The sequence below is a fragment of the Sturnus vulgaris genome, chromosome 18, assembly GCF_052056855.1.
Source record: "Sturnus vulgaris isolate bStuVul1 chromosome 18, bStuVul1.hap1, whole genome shotgun sequence".
Classification (NCBI taxonomy): Eukaryota; Metazoa; Chordata; class Aves; order Passeriformes; family Sturnidae; genus Sturnus; species Sturnus vulgaris.
Window position 1 is genome coordinate 4,677,770 of NC_142260.1, and position 16,671 is coordinate 4,694,440.

General features: G+C 58.1%; 2 protein-coding genes across 4 annotated transcripts; one reads left to right on the forward strand and one right to left on the reverse strand.

Annotated features, from left to right (window-relative positions):
• Positions 1 to 552: 552 nt before the first annotated feature.
• On the reverse strand, positions 553 to 16,322 carry DTX4 (deltex E3 ubiquitin ligase 4). Of its 3 annotated transcripts, XM_088175636.1 has the most exons (13): positions 16,097 to 16,322; positions 13,146 to 13,860; positions 12,275 to 12,336; positions 11,972 to 12,133; positions 11,801 to 11,862; positions 11,376 to 11,528; positions 10,567 to 10,728; positions 10,199 to 10,288; positions 2,777 to 9,951; positions 2,102 to 2,317; positions 1,880 to 1,967; positions 935 to 1,567; positions 553 to 852 (listed from the first exon to the last, which is right to left on the reverse strand). In XM_088175636.1, exons 1-9 carry the CDS (start codon positions 16,305 to 16,307, stop codon positions 9,718 to 9,720), a joined length of 1,851 nt encoding a protein of 616 aa, XP_088031762.1. In that variant the 5' UTR covers positions 16,308 to 16,322; the 3' UTR covers positions 553 to 852; positions 935 to 1,567; positions 1,880 to 1,967; positions 2,102 to 2,317; positions 2,777 to 9,717. The 3 variants fall into 3 exon arrangements, with proteins under 3 accessions (XP_088031762.1, XP_088031763.1, XP_014734340.2); XM_088175637.1 differs by having other exon boundaries at positions 553 to 847; positions 935 to 1,967; XM_014878854.2 differs by having other exon boundaries at positions 935 to 1,967.
• Positions 5,527 to 8,554, forward strand: MPEG1 (macrophage expressed 1). The gene has a single exon (XM_014878852.2). It carries the CDS (start codon positions 5,527 to 5,529, stop codon positions 7,684 to 7,686), a length of 2,160 nt encoding a protein of 719 aa, XP_014734338.2. The 3' UTR covers positions 7,687 to 8,554.
• Positions 16,323 to 16,671: the final 349 nt, after the last annotated feature.

Genomic DNA, 16,671 nt, shown 5'->3' on the forward strand with positions numbered 1-16,671 from the left:
TAATTTATGTTCAAATTCTGTCCCCATTTGGAACTGAATATGATTTCATCAAGTGTCATTGGAATAACTGACAGCAAATGCATCCTTTTGCTTTTTTTTTTTTTTACTTCTGAGAGAAAAATGCTTCTGGAACATGGCTTGCAAGAGTGCAGAGGACAGTTGTTGGTTTAGTTTTGAAGGGATGGAAGAGAACTGGAGACCTTTCCCTTTGTATGTAGGATAGTGGAATGATCTAGCATTTATAAATTTCCAAATGATAAACAGTCAGAGATAAAAGATCTGTTTTAACCTGATTCCCCTTGGATATTGAGCAGCCTTAGCTCCAAAAGGGATTCTTATTCCTTCAAAAACAGAAGTCAATTAAATTTTATTCCAGTTTGTGCGATTTATTTTTTCATGAGTTGGTTGCTGAGGCCTCATGGAAATAAAGATGACCTCAGCAGTAAATGGAATTTTAAAGAAACGGGATCAACTCCATCAAACAAGTTTTAAGCAAATTATGGCCCTTCCTTTTTATAAATACTTATTTCATCCAATCACCAAAAACAACAGTTCACAGTTCAGGACATTTTAATAATGGAAACCAAGAAAAATATAATAATTTAATATTAACGATAACACATAACAGTGATAGCAACAAGAGCAGCAATAACAATGACGGTGGAAAGGAGAGAAGTCACTCCACACCCCCCTTTAATATTATAAATCCAAAATGTAATCCAGAGCACCACTCTGGAACTTCCAGTGTGGGGGATTTCCATATTCCTGTTATTTTCTCTGCAACCCATCCTGGAGATGTCGGGACTAAGGGAGGCACTGGCTGCTCCTCTGGGCAAGGGAAAGGCTCCTGTGCTATTCCCAAAAACTGGAATTGGTGCCCTGGGAGCCCAGTCCGGCCCTTCCAGTGACTGGGGGTCACCCAGAGGGGCTTTACCTGCATAAAATGGAGATGACATCCTGGTCCAGTGCATTTCCAGCAGAATTGGACACTCCTGGCCAAGGTGACCAGTCCATGGAAGTTGCACCTGTGACAATCAAAGGGGATTTTAAGTTGGAGACTTAAAATCAGAAACTCCAGTTCTTTTCAGCACCTCTTGCTTAAATGTTTCCCTGCTGGAAGGGCTCAATTAGTATTTTTATTGATTAGATTGCCAAAGTGAGGGAAAAACAATCAGCATTTCCTGAATGTCTCCATCATTTCCACAGTCATCTGCAACCAGAGGCCAATGGGCAGCAGTCTGCCTGGAACAGGCTCAAGGGGTGGTATTAACTCCATTATTCCCAAGGTTTGAATGGTCCTGGCATTATCCCATGTCCCTGAGAGTGCCAGAAACCCCAGAGCTCCAGGAGCTGCAGGCAGGTGTTTTTCCTTCTCAGCTTTTTGGGAGTGTGGGTGAAGGTCCCCTTCCCTGTCTGGCTCTGGGAGTTGTCCCTGCCACAGACCCCACACTGACCTTGGGCCCTGTTGGAACCAATTCCCTTGGCATGGCCCACACCCTACAGGAAAATGGGAAAGTGCCCAGTTCCAGTCAGGAATGTCTCAAACAGCACTGTGGGTGTTCTTGCTCTGGAAGGAAAGTCAGGATGAGCAGAATTCCCAGGGCCTGTGCAGGGGTTCCCTATGGAACAGCACTTTGGTTTTTCAGTCAAGGGCTTTTCCTGGTGCCCTGAGGCACAGGGTGACCCACAGATTTCTCCCTCCCTTAGTTCTCACACACTCACACACTGAGGTCCCCTCCTTCAGGGGCTGCATCCAGTGGGATTTTCCCACTTTCCAGCAGACGAGGGATCAGTCTCCAGTGTCTCCAGGAAATTTCCACAGCTCACCCATTCCCAAGTACAGTCAGGACGAGGGAAGAACAAAGATTTTAGCACTTACCATCTTTAATTTTGCTTTCCCACAACAACTTGCTCTGGCTCTTTCCATCTCAAAAGGTTCCTTGTCTTTGTTTCAGCCTCAGAGGATTCTGTGAGATTTCACACTCTCAAATCAAGATCCCAAACCCAGAGGGTTGTCCATGAAGGTGGAGCAGTGTTGGCTGCTCCAGTGAATTTTCTCTATGTGCACAACTCAAAAACCATTACAATACTTCATAATTACCTTGAGCTGGTGCTGTAAGAATGAAAAACTGATTTTCCATGTCCAGAGGCAAGAGATTGTCCTGGTCAGGCTGTGAGACCTTAAAGTGCACATTGATCTGGGGGCTGTGACTGGGATTCCAGCAGGGATTGAGCCTTGTGTGTGTGCAAACCCAGCATGGGACGGGGCAGGTTTTCACTCGGGGAAGCTCTCCCTTTATTCCTTAGCAGTTTTTCTCTGGAATATTAAACAAAGAGGGAGGCTTTGTCCTTAATCCAATTACCACAGGGCAGCAAATTACTTGTTTCTTGTTTACCAGCTAAGAACAAAACTGGGAGCAGCACTGACAAGGCTGGGAGTTGCTGCTTCACCACACGGTGTCAGCAACAGAGAGAAAACACAAAATGTGGATCCAAAAACAAGGATTAAATTATTCCTCCTGCTTTTAGTGGGACGAGGGTTAATTCTGCCCTGGAATGACAAAGAATTTGTCCCTCAGACCCCTAGAGAGCCCTCGAAAAGCCAAAGTGTGGAAGGAAGGAAGGAAGGAAGGAAGGAAGGAAGGAAGGAAGGAAGGAAGGAAGGAAGGAAGGAAGGAAGGAAGGAAGGAAGGAAGGAAGGAAGGAAGGAAGGAAGGAAGGAAGGAAGGAAGGAAGGAAGGAAGGAAGGAAGGAAGGAAAGGCACCTCTGCCTCACCTGCTGGGAACAGCACAGGTCCTGCTGCTCCTGGGGACTGGGAATGAAGCTGGAGCCAAAAGCACCTTCCCAGGCTGGAGGGGCTTTCCTAAAGCACCACCTCTGGTTCACATCCTGCTGACTTTCCCCTCCCTTGGGAAAGAAAGGACTTCATCTAGAGCCTAGAGAAGGAGGAAACAAGGAGGGCCAGCCCATGGACTGTTCAGATGAGCCACAGGGGGAACACAAAAGCTGTGCAGGGATTTCTGCCCCAGGGGTCACATTCCTTCAAACCCAGTGCAAACCCACTAAAATGACCATTCCACAAATCTCTCTTAAGGCACATGAGAACCCGAGTAAGAAAATGGAATCAAGCCCTTTGTTCCATTGGCCTTACACCCCAAATTCCAATGGGACAGATGAGTCCCTCTCCTTGGACAGCAACATCTCCTGCCTGGCCCTGTGCCTTCCCCAGCCTTGTGGCCGCTGTCTCCACCCTCCCACATCTCTTCATCTTCCTCCTCGCAGAGTTGGCTTCCTCATCCTGCAGAGCAAACACAAGGACAGTCACCAGCCTGCTCATCCCAAACCTGGGCAGCAGGGACAGACTGGTGGCACCTTCTGGGTGGTCATTCCTCTGCTGGGCTCCATGGCCCATTCCTGTTCCTGGTCTGGCATCTCCTTTTAACGGGATGTTAAACCACAAACATTTGCTCTGTTTGGTTTTGGGACAGCAGAGACTCCCTCGAGGCCGTGGGCAAAGCTCTGTTCCCACACCCTCTGCCTCCCAAAGGCCTGCTGGGGCTGGACAGAGCAAAGGAAACGTCTCAGTTCCTGCTGGAAATTTCCTCCTGTGCCCATAAACACAGAGAAATTGCTGCTGCCCCATCCCTGGAAGTGTCCAAGGCCAGGCTGGATGGGGCTTGGAGCATCCTGGGCTGTGGATAGAATGGCAGGGGATGGAATTAAATGATCCTTAAGATCCCTTCCCACTCAAATAATTTTGGGACTCCATGATCTCTCCATGTATTTCTTTTCCACCATTTCCTCTCAAATTTAAATTCTCAAATTTAGATAATTCGTCAAAGGAATAATTTTTAAATTATTCCAGGAATTAAAAAGGGACCATCAAATATACAAGAATCATTTCTACATCCATCCAATCATTATTAATTGGAAGCCTGTTCCTTCGTCTCTGTCCTTGTTTTGCTTTCCTGGAAAACCTTATGACCCCCGAGTCTCTCAGAGATATGTACTGGGATTACCGGAAGGTTTGCTCTGCACAGACCCACGGGGGGTTACAACACTTGTTCCTCTGCATCTTTATCTTTTAAGCAGGTTGCCCTCCGCCGGCACACTGATCCCTCCCCTGGAACTCGGATCCGTTCATCGGGACACCGACTGCCCGGTCCCGGTCCCGGGAAGCGCCGGGAGCCCCCGGAGCCGCAGTACCGGGTGTGGCCACAAGGCGGCAGCATTGAGGTGCAGCTGCCACCGCGCATGCGCAGATCTTTGCTGCCCTTTTTTTTTTTTTTTTTTTTTTTTTTTTTAGAGGTGCCGGTAAATCCCAATTTCGGTCAATCCCAGATCTCGGATTTCGGGTGTTTCAGCGGGAGGAGGGAGAAACAACTCCGCATACACAGAGCTGTTTCTAGGTCCTTCATACAGATCATCCTGTCCAGCTTTTTCAAGTCCTTTACTGTTTCATTTATATACACAGAACGTTGTATTTTTATTTCCAAGCCCTATGGATCTATTCAGAATTCCTTACAGTCTAAATTCCTGTCTATAACACAGCAGATTTATCTTAAAAGAAATTAATAGTAATTTCTCATATATATATGAGAATCTTTACATTTCCTACTGTATTCTCATAAATGAATTTTCAGGCATTTTGGCTCCTTTTTTGGGGGGGGATCCTGCCTGTTCCCCCCTCATTTCTCACTTCCTAGGAGAGATGCCATGGGACTGATGGGAATTTCACCATCGGAAGCAATAGGTTGATTCAGAGCACCACCTCAAAATATTGGGGGAAAAAACTGTAACATTCCACTGCTTCCATGGCACAGTGGGTAGGCTTTAGATGAGGTGACCACACAGCCTGCACATCCTAGTGCAGATGAGAATCCCAACACAAGGGTTTTCCAGCTAATCCAGGGACTTCAGCCAGCAAGAACATCCCCAAAGGTGTTCCTGTTATCCCTTCACCCCCTACTCCTGGCATTATCCTGCCCAAAAATAGATGTCCAGGCATCTATGGTCCCTCTGCCTCCATCACAGCTGTAACTTCAGCCTCCTCCCAGGCAGAAGTGTCCTGGAAAGAGGAACCTGGGAGCAAAACCAAGGGAAGTGAATATGTCTACATGGAAAGAGTCACAACAGAAACTTCCTTAACTGTTTATTCCCCAAAACTTGCAGCACCTCCCGTGTGCTGCTGAAAATGAAGCCAGCCTGGGCAGGGCTGGATCAGTATCCTCAGCACGTGTGGCTCAGCATTCCCGAGCAGAAGATGCTTTCCCCAGCTGGTGACACTGCAGACCCTGGGGGAAGGACAGGAGTGGGGCAGAGGAAGCTGCAGAGGGCCCTAATGTGGGGCAGAGGGAGGGACAGACACCGTCCTGCTCCCCACCCTCTGGTCTCGGTTTCCATTCTGTCATTTCTCACATGCCTCAGCTCTCACTTCTCCTTTCTCTTTCATCAATTCCCCCAGCTCATTTTCCCAGCTCCTGTCCCACCGCTCGGACTGGTGAGGGCCCAGCGCTGGCTGAGCCATGGGCTGGGGGCTCTGGGGGGTCCTGCTCACCTGGGCACTGCTGGCATGGGTGACAGGGGCTGAGCAATCCCAGGAAATCTCGTCCCCTTCAGGGTTTGGAATGTGCAGCAAGACCCTGAAGCTCTCAAGTCTGGAAGTTCTGCCGGGCGGGGGCTGGGATAACCTCAGGAATTTGGATATGGGCAGAGTCATCAACCTGGGCTACTCGCAGTGCAAGACCACAGAAGATGGATCTTACCTCATCCCAGACGAGGTCTTCACTATCCCCCGCAAGCAGAGCAACCTGGACATCAATTCCGAGATCATCGAGTCCTGGAAGGATTACCAGAGCATCACCTCTGCCTCCATCAACCTGGAGATGTCCCTGTTCTCCGTCATCAACGGCAAGTTCTCCAACGACTTCCACCGCACCAAAACCCACCAGGTGAGAGACCGGGCTGTCACCACCCGGGTGCAAGTCAGGAACTTGGTTTACACTGCCAAGATTGACCCCGAGGCGGCCCTGGACACGGGCTTCAAGAAGCAGCTGCTGACCATTGCCAGCCACCTGGAGAACAACCAGACCAGGATGGCCGATTTTCTGGCCGAGGTGCTGGTGCTCAACTACGGCACCCACACCATCACCTCCGTGGATGCGGGAGCCACCTTGGTGCAGGAGGACCAGATCAAGGCTACTTTCCTGAAGGACAGCTGGGCCACACGGAGCAGTGTCACCGCCTCGGCCGGCGTGGCCTTCCACAACATCGTCAATGTGGGAACCAAGGAATCCTTGGATGTCAGCTCCAGCTTCACCAAGCAGTACCTGGAGAACCGCACCAACTCCAGGGTGGAGAGCATCGGCGGGACCCCATTTTACCCGGGCATCACCCTGAAGACGTGGCAGGAGAGGATTCCAAACCAGCTGGTGGCCCTGGACCGCTTGGGGCTGCCCCTGTACTATTTCATCAAGCCGAGCACGTTGCCGGAGCTGCCGGCGCCCACGGTGCGCAGGCTGGCCCGGCGGGTGGAGCTCGCCATCCGCCGCTACTACACCTTCAACACTGCCCCGGGCTGCACCGACGCCGCCTCGCCCAACTTCAACTTTTACGCCAACACCGATGATGGCTCCTGCGAGGGCACCATGGCCAACTTCACCTTCGGGGGAGTCTTCCAGGAGTGCGTGGGCCTGGGCGGTCCCGACACCGGCGCACTGTGCCAGGCGTTGGAGCAGAGGAACCCCCTCACCGGGGCCTTCTCCTGCCCTGCCAACTACACCCCGGTGCTGCTGGGAATGCAGGAGCGGGAGGAGGGTCACAGCCACCTGGAGTGCCACAACAAGTGCACCCTGGGCATCTTCTGCCACCGCAAGTGCCAGGACGTCTTCTGGCTCTCCCGGGTGCAGTTCAGTGCCTACTGGTGCGCCGCAAGTGGGCCGGTGGCTCCAAACTCAGGATACCTCTTTGGGGGGCTGTTCAGCACCCACAGCGCCAACCCCATCACCGGAGCCCAGTCCTGTCCCTCAGGGTTTTTCCCACTGAAGCTCTTTAGCGAGCTCAGAGTGTGCGTGAGCCAGGATTACGAGGAGGGGGCTGTGTATGCGGTGCCCTTTGGGGGCTTCTTCAGCTGCCAGGCAGGGAACCCCCTGGCTGGGCAGCACCAGGGCACAGCTGAGGACCCCCTCACCAAGGGCTGTCCCCCGGGCTTCAGCCAGCACCTGGCACTGATCAGCGACAGCTGCCAGGTGCAGTTCTGCGTGAAGGCGGGGATCCTCACCGGGGGCTCGCTGCCGCCCGCCCGCCTGCCGCCCTTCACCCGGCCCCCCGCCAACCTGCCGGCCGTGGACACCCTGCTGGTTCGGGATGGGGACAGCACCTGGGTCAGGGACGGCATGAGCCACGTGTGGCGGCTGGCACGGCCCGAGGAGGTCCAGCACGTGGCCGAAATGGTGCAGGGCCGGGGGCTGTCAGGGGGACAGGTGGCTGGAGTCACCGTGGCAGTGCTCGCGGGGCTGGCCACCGTCCTGGGGACAGCCTGGTACGGCCACCGGCGCTACAGGGCCAGGGACTACCAAAAGCTGGGCACAGGGGACAGCCTGGACCCTGCCAGCCCCGAGCACAGCACGGTGGTGAGCGTGGGTGAGGGGTACCAGCAAGAGGGAACCGAGGGGATGGTGCCCTGAGTGCCCCAAATCCCCAAACCCACGGGAAAAGGAGGGAGCAGAGGGGCCCCGGGGAGGGTTATCTCCCAAATCCTGCATGCTGCAAGCTGCAAACCCCTGTCTCCATGTATATCTATCGGGATAGATATACACACGCATGCAGAGAGGCACGGAGCAGTTTTATTTCAGCCAGCAACTCATCGTGTAGTCAACAGAGCATTAAAAAAAGGAAAAAAATCACGTTGTGGAAAGACTTACTCACAGTAAGAGCCATCGGGCTGGCACCGCGGAGGGTGGGGGACCCTCCCCATTCTCGCCCAGAGGGTTTTGCATAGCTCCAGACAGGCTCTGTCTGCACCGGGGAAAACCCAGGGCGTGCGTGGAGAAATCGCACCGCTGAGAGCCACCCAAACAGGGGCGTGTGCCTGGGGAAAGAGGGTTTCTCCCTTGAGGTAGAAGATAACAACCCACGCTGAGGGCGGCTGGGCACAGATCGGTGTAAAGGAACCTCAGGGGGACTCGGGGTGCCTGGCCCTGCCCACAGTGTCCCTGGCTCGCCTGGCCACACAGATGACTGACAGAAGACAACGGAGAGGCCAGGCCGTGCAGGGACCGCCAGAGTCCCCTGCCATCCGCTTTATTGACCCCCAGCCCCTCCAGGGGTGGCCGCGGGGGTGACGGACCCTCCAGGCCACGGAGAGGAAAAACAGCAACGACAACAGAACGATGCACAGCAGGATGGGCCCCCCTCCCACCAGCACAGGGCGCCAGGGACCCCCCAGCACCCAGCACAGGTGGCTCCCAAAGGCCCCACGAATCCCTGTTTTGGGATGGCAAGGACCCCACAGACTCTCTCATTCTTAACCCCTGCCCTGGGCAGGGACACTTTACACCAGCCCAGGGCTCTCCAAGGCCCAGTCACCCCAGGGGGGTGACAGGGACCCTCAGAGCCTTGGAACACACTTCCCCTACCCCCATCACCCACGCTCTTCTACCCACACTACCCTCCTGGCCCAGCCCGTGCCAACCCCTCACCAGCCACCTTCCCCTTCCAGACCCCTCCAAGGCCTCTCTGGGGGCAGGAAAGGGGACACTTCTCACCCTACCTGCACCTGGCCCCATGGGGACCCACAAGTGACAGCCCGCCCGTGGGGCAGAGCCCTGTCGGGGTTGGGGGGCCCCACAGCCCCCGTCCCAACCCCAAGCACCGCTGTGCCCAGCCCCAGCCCGGCTGCAGCACCACATTCTCCCAGGTTGCCTCCCCAAATACCCCCCCCTATATGTACATATATACGACAAAACCCCAGAACACGAGGTATATAGAAATTCCAACGTGGGGACGCCCCCATACCAACAGTTCAAGGAACCCACTGCAGGGGTGGAATGTCACTGTCCCCCCCGCACACACTTCCTACCACCCACCAGCCCCTCCCTGGCATGCAGAGGCAGGGGCAGCCCAGACAAGGGGACCCTGCAGGGCACAGCTCAGACACAGCCAAGAGGAGCAGGGGGTGCAGGGCTGGGGGGGAGCTGAGGCAGCCCAGGGCCCCCCAACCTCCACAGACACAGGAGAGCAGTGGGGAGGTACCGACAGAACGAACAAACAAACAAACGTCAGAGGGACGAGGCAGAGCAAGGGCGACTCCTGTGGCCCCAGCTCCCACTTCAAGCCAGGTCCCAGCCCCAGGTGAGTGGCAAGGCTGTTGAGTCAGGCTGGGATTGGCACAGACGAGGAGAGAGGGGAGCCTGGCACCCCCCAGGCCCTCAGCACAGTGGCAGCAAGGACAGGACACCACCCAGAGGGGTGGCCAAGCCAGCCTGAAGCCCCACAGCTGTGTGTGGGGGGATGTTCCCGCCCTGCAGGAGTGAAGTGGACGGCCAAAAGGACCTTCTCCCACATTCCCAGCCAGCCTGGGGCACCGCATGGCTGTCACTGGGAGCAGGGGGCTCCAGGTGTGCCCTGAGAAGCCCCCAGGCAGGTATCTCCAGCAGCTTTTTTATCCTGGTGGGTGCCGGCACAGGCAAGCCTTTCCTTGCCTCCTCGCCACGGTCTCAGTCCTTCTCCTGTGCCAGGCTCTCCTCCGTGATGCCCTGGGCTGCCAGCTCAGCCAGGACATTGTCCAGGTAGTTGATGTCAGGGTAGCCATGGCCAGTGAGGTTGGAGCCAAACTCTGTCTTGTGGTGGATCTCATTCCAGATCACCGTGTCCGACTCGCCCGTGGTGCTGGAGGTTCCAATGGCAAAGATCAGGCGCCGGTCCCAGGCCACCAGCAACAACTTCAGTACCTGTGGAGGCCAGGAATGGGGCAGGCAGCAAAGCAAGCACGGCAACATGGGCAGCCCATACGTCCTAGAGCATCCCAGCACAGCCTCCTTCCCCAGCCAAAACAGAGTGACCACTCTGAACCTGCGTGGAAAGGTCACAGGGCTCCTGCAGAGCCTGCTGGATGGGCTGTGGGGAAAACCTCCACCCACATTCCCCTGCTTAAGCCATGTTTGCTTTTCCCACCCTGGCACGCCTCGGCCAGCTCACCTTCCTGCCCTTCTCGCTGTCTGGCAGGTAGCAGTGCCGGGGGAAGCCACGGGCCGTGAAGCTCTTCCCAGGGTTTGGATGCTCTGGTCCCTGCGATGTAGGAAGTGGGAGAAGAAAACCCTTTTGGAGCTCAAAAAGATGCTCTGGGCACAGAGCAGCGCCCCAAGCCTTGGTGGGCACTAATGGCCACCATCCCCCCGCCACCAAGCAGACAGGGGCAACACTTTCATGCACACACAGCCCAGACTTCCCACAACATCTTATGGACAAGCAGCTCCTGAGTCAAGGCACGAGCTGCAGCGGAACCTGGGGATCATACAGCAGTGACAAGGGCCGCCAGCCCCCCCAGGTGGCCCCCCCAGACCCACCTGCACCCCCGGGGGGATGTTGTAGATGATGCGGATAGTTTTGCAGTCGGCGTGGCCGGGCAGTGCGTGGGGGATGATGTGATATTCCATCTTCCCAGGAGGCTGTGTCCCTGTCTTCACCCCATAGATGGTTTTGCAGGTGGGACACTGCAGACTCCCATCCTGAGGAAAAAGGGGGACACAGTGAAACCAGTATCTCCAGCACCAAGCCATGCCAGGCACTGAGGCCTTGAGCAGCACTGAACGCTGTTTTAATCCGGAAAAACATCATTTCAAAAACTCTCAGGAACCTGGGACAGGGCCAGGAGAATTCACTATCCAAAACCAAAAACCTGAGGTCTGCATTTCTCTTCCCCATCAGTTTTCCAGTCCTCACTGCTTTCCTAGCTCTGAATTGGTAGTTTGTTTTGCTTTGTTCTTTCCAAGAGGGAAATACAATAAATATTGAAAATCTCCAAACAATGCATTTTCCAAGGAATGTCAAGCATGAGGGGTATTTGCAAAAACCCTCCCGTGGCTGGAGAAGCACTGCCTGGCACCAAATTCCAGGTAGCTCTGCTCAAACATGCAGGGATCAAAGTCCACCCTGGCAAGGAAAACAAATGCATAAAACCGGGCACAGTGGGGGAAACACACCCACACAACCCTGAGTTCTAATTTAGCAGTCCCCAAGTGCTTGCTGCTGCTAAAAATGAAACTCTGAGTCAGGGTGGGATCTTAGAGTTCTCCAGGGCAGCCAGGCTGGAGCTCTGTCCCATGGAGAGCTCATGGAGCTCAGCAGAGGTGCCTGAGCTGGAGGTCCCTCTCACCTTGTTGCCGTTGTTGTACATGGCCACCAGGCAGTGGAGGTGGAAGACATGGCTGCACTTGACCAGCTTCCCCACGAGGTCAGGTTTGACGGCTGGCTGGGGCCCTTTGTAGCCAGAGGGGGCAGAGAGCCGCTCCATGCAGATGGTGCAGTCCTGTGCCAGAGGGAAGGACAGGGATCAGAGGGATGGGTGCTGCAGGGCTACCCTGCTCTCACCCAGGGACCAGCACCCAGCCCTGGGCCGGGCTGCCACCCTGCAGGTGCTGTTCATGCAGCACACAGCCCCTCTTTGGGGACAGGGCAGAGCCACACAGGGCAGCGGGATATTCCTGCACGTGGCACTGCATGTGCCCTGCTCATCCCGGGGCAAAGCTCATCCCAGGCACAGCCCCACAGGACACCCTGGCACAGCCCTGCCGCTCGCACCTCATCCGGCGGATGCCGCACCTTCTGCAGGTATTTCTTCAGCACCTCCTCCGGGGTTTTACCTGTGGGAGAGTGAGAGTCAAAGGATGGGAGAAACCCACTGCCAGGGGAGCAGAAGGGATGGGGGGGCACAGAGGAACCAGGAAGGGCAGGAGGGACCGTCTCTCTTACCCTTCTTGGCCTGTTTCTTGGTGGTCTTGCGGCAGGAGTGGGAGATGCCGGGGATGGACTGGATCTCGCTCTTGCTGACGGGCGGGGGGTGCAGCACCAGCTTGGGGGGCCGGGTCAGGCACACGGGCAGCCCGGCCGCGCTCATGAGGATCCCCGTGATCCCTGCAAAAGGAGGTAACAAATGGCACTGAGGAAAACCAGCGACACATCGAACCCCAGATGCTTTCCAAAATCCACCTCACTGGAGCTTGTCTGTCCCCCCCACCCTGGGGGAAGCAGCACCCACTGAGGCCCCATCCTCACCTGCCAGCGCTGGGTTGACGGGGCTGGAGCCAGTGAGGTTCTTCACAGGGACGGTGGGGACCCTGAGGGGAGTCAGCACAGACCATGTCAGGAGGCACCCACATCCCCACATGGGCCCAGGGGCTACACCACAGTTGCCTGAGCAACTGCACAGGCCCTGGCTGGAAACAGAGAATCCCCCGATGGGGCAATGTGCCCCTCCCTGCCCCACCACCGCCTTTTCTCTGGCGCTTTAGAAACCCTGACTGCATCTCCATTCATGGCCCCTTTTTGTCACACTCCCCGGGCCAGTCTGTTGTTTCTTTTCCTCTTTTCTCCTACGGCCACGTCACTGCCACAGCTCTTTCCCCCCCTCCCCTTGGGGCTCTCTTCCATGGGAAAGTTTCCCGGCAGGTCAGGAGCAGAGGGAAGGGGGAGGATGAAGAGGGAGAGAGGAAAGGGGCCAGGCTGCGACAGAAGGCTGATGGCAGAGCCAGACAAAGGGGAGAAACAGGCCCATTAAATGTCCACCCCATCACAAAAAAATGTCTTTGGAGGGTGGGGGTCTGGAGGGACCCCTTCTCATGGGGCCTGAATGGCTTTTTCTTTGGGCCTTTCGCAGTCCCCCACCCAACCCCTGACTCCAAGAGAAAGAGCAACCTCAGCCTCTTCATTGAGATGCAGGAGCCACCCCATCCCTGCTCTGGTCCCCAGGCACCTGCAGGAAAGGCGAGGGGCCCAGCAGAACCTAACACCCTGCACGGGAGGCTGGGGACCACCGAGCTCAGGGTTGACAGAGTCCTACAGTGGGGGCTGCAGCCCCTCTGTGCCCTGGGGAGGGGGAGAACTCTGTGCTGTCCCTCTCTAAGCACAAGCACCCCGTGGGACTCACCCGGAGGCGATGAGCACGCGGGACTGGGCGATGGCCAGGCGCTGCAGGTGGCTGCGGTTCAGGGTGCCGAGGCTGGGCCGGGAGCCTTTGCTGCTGCCCACGCCGGGGGGGCTGCTGGAAGCACCGGCTGAGCTCAGGGCAGGCGTGCTGGCCGCCTGCCTCCGGCCCCCCTGCGCCGCCAGCGGCTTCAGCGAGCCGCGTGCCACAGCCACGCCGTCCGGTGCCTTCGGCCCCGCCGCGGGCAGCGGGGGCTTGGGGGCGGCCGGCGGCGCAGGGGCGGCTTTGCGGGGCTGCAGGGTGGAGGTGCCGGGGCCAGCGGCCGCTTTGACGCTCATGACCAGCAGGCACTGGGGACAGGTGCAGGCGGGCACCGGCGGGGCCGCCGCTGCCCCGGGGCTGGCTGGCCACGACTGCGACTTGGGCAGGGTGCCCGACACCAGCGGGTAGACCATGTCGAGGCGGCGGCGGACGCGGCGTTTGCGCTGGGTCTGCCGGTTGATCTGGCCCATGGTGGCGAAGTCAATGACGTAGCAGAAGCCGATGGCGCTCAGGTCCACCCAGGGGTGCTGCTTCTCGTAGGCGCGCTGGATGGTGATGCCCACATCCATGTCGTAGGGCGTCCACGTCCCGCTGTCATTCTCCCACTCCCAGACGACTCCCTTGCCCGGTGCCGAGGATGGGTCATAGTAGCTGCGCCGGACGGGACGGATGGTGCCTGAGGGAGGGTGACAGATGAAGTCAGACCCTGACGCCAGCACCCACCCGTGGGCAGGCAGCAGAACCACCCCAACCTGCCCCGCCGGTGCCGTTCCACGCGGGGACAGCAAGGCTTTCCTGCTTTGCTGCTGTCCCCACCCTGCCACACGGGACTGTTGTGCCTCGGTTTCCCCACAGCCTGGGGGTGCACCCCCAGTGCAATTGAGCTGAAGGGAAGGGCAGATTTCACTCCCAGTGGCCCACAGGCCCAGCATGGAGCCACTAAGCCCTGATGGGGAAACACAGAACCACAAGCTTGGCTGCTCCAGCCTGCTCCCAGGGACTTCCCCTGGGCGCCTGATGAAACCAGGCATTAGGACACCCGCGTCCTGCAGTGCTTGTCTCCCTCCCAGCTCTGGGCTGGAACAGGTGAATAGAAGATTTGAGGGGCAGCTCCAAGCCCCCAGCAGTGACACACAGAGGCCTTCACTCATGCAGGGGAGCAGGGTTCGTGCCAGCCCCACCATCTGCAGCTGCCAAACCAGCCTGCGATGAAAACCCCAACTGTGGCACAGGGAAAATCCCTGTGAGACCAAGCTAAGGAGTCTGAGTGGGGCCCTGTGCCCAGCTCCCGCTGCCCCATCAGCAAACATTAGGAGTGGGATGAGAACACAAAGCACCAAGGCTTTGTGCCTTGCATCCTTATTTTGGCTAGGCGTTTCCTTTCCCACCACTCCTGATCAACTAGGATGCATTCGAAGCATGGACACAAATTTTGGAATTCCTACAGTGAGAGAAAGCCTTCTTCTTTGGGATGTCTCACGGCAGGGCGAGGCTGGCTGTGCACGGCTGGGCTTGGTACTGGGGTCCCATCCTAACGCCCAGAGGTGTCTGCTAACAGGTGGGACAAGCACCACTGCCCCCAGGTCCTTCTGCAGATCCCCATGGCTCAGCCCAACGTGAGGAACAAGAAAGCACTCAAAGAGAAGCAATAACAAGTCTGCTGCTTCGGCTTTTCACCACGTGTCCTGCAAAGCCTCCAAGAATTTCAGTCCCTTCTCACCCCCACCTATCCGCGGAGAGCAGCCGCCACCGCAGGTCCCGCAGGGACACGAGTGGGATCAGAAGGAAAAGGTGTTTATCAGCACTCTGCCAAAGGGGCATGGGGTGCAGCTACACCTCAGCCAAGCCAAGCCACCCTGTCCTGCCAAGGGGCAGCCGGGGCAGAAAAGCCGAGGGGAGTGGGGCAGTGATTTATCCTAATCCGGCGGCAGCATGCGGCATCTGGCGGTCCCCAGGCAGCAGTGTGGGAATGCTGTGTGTTCCCCCAGCCCCGCGCCGCCAGCCGGCCTCCCATTCAACAGGGGAAGAAAGGGAACAATAGCTATTCAGGGCCTGCCAGGGTCGCGACCCCCCCAAATCAGAGCTGTTTAATGACCCAAAATACCAACATCCCCAGCAACCCAGGGAGAGACAGAACAATCTCCCTTTCAGTCCTCCACCCTGGGCAACAATAGCCCTCAGAAGCTGGCCCCCAGCCACCCTGCTCGCAGAGGTCCCTTGTCCCCACACCCACGGGCAAGGGAGGGTCGCCGCCAGCCCCCAGGGCTGCTGGGGAAAGGGACAAAGGAGGGGTGTCTGGTCTCTGCTGCACCCCAGGGACGAAGCACTCTGGCCATCACGGGGGTGCTGGGGGTCACAACCCCCCATGCCAGTGCCCTGCCATGGGTGCTTATGCTTCACATCCCAAACAACACCAGGAGGTGGGGAACAGGCAACCTCATCACTGGGGACCCACCCACCTGAGCATCCCTCCACCTGCTCGTGTCCCTGCCCTGGGGCTGCCATCCCCCAGGACAGGATCTGTCACCCGAGCGCCATTCAGCTCCAGGTCGATGGATGCTCAGAGACAGCACGGAGGGAGCCAGGCACGGCCCTGAGAAGGGTGTGCAGGAGACGGGCTCTCCTCACGGGAGAAGGAAAGGCCACGGGCTGGGTGCAACAGGGCCCGGGGCGCTGCAGCAGCGAGGAGGGCGGGCAGCACGACCCCGGCGGCGGGGGGGGACCAGGGATGCGTGGGCAGGACTGGGCAGCGAGGGCAGGGCTGGGGATCAGGTGGGAGGACACCGGGCGGTGCGGGACCGGGTACGGCGGGGCCCGGCGGCGGCGCTCGGTGCAGCCCCGCACGGCCCCGGAGCGGGAGCGCCGGGCACGGCCGGGCCGCGGGGCGGGCGCGGGCGGCGGGGCCGACTCACCGGTGTCCTGGCGGAACTGGTGCATGGACTGCAGGTCGATGATGTAGGGCGCCAGGCGGCTGTCGGCCTGGCCCAGCACCACGCTGCCGCCCGCCCGCGGCCCGGCGCGGGCCACCGCCTCGATGTGGTGGCTGACGGCCGGGCTGTAGGGCCGCCAGCGCCCGTGCTCGTTCAGCCATTCCCACACCACCACGGCCGAGGCCAGCAGCATGGCTCCGCCGCCCCGGCCGCGGCCCCGGCTGGCTGCGCCGCTGCCGCCCGCCCCGGCGGCTCTCGCATGCTCGGCGCGGCGCAGGGCTCTGCCCGCCCCCGCCCGGGGCCGGAGCCGCGCACGGCCGGGCCGCCCCTCGCCCCTGCGCGCACCCGCGGCGCCGCTCCCGGCCCCTCCGCCCGCACCGAGCGCCCCGGGCCGGGGGCGGGACCGCGCCACGTCACCGCGCCCCGCCCCGCCGGCACCGAGCGACCCGCGGGGGGCGAGGGACCCATCCCCGCCACTGTCCCTGGAGCCCCGTGCTGCACCCCCGCACCTTCCGCTGTCCCCGTATCCTTGTCCTGCACCCCGTGTCCCCACTGTC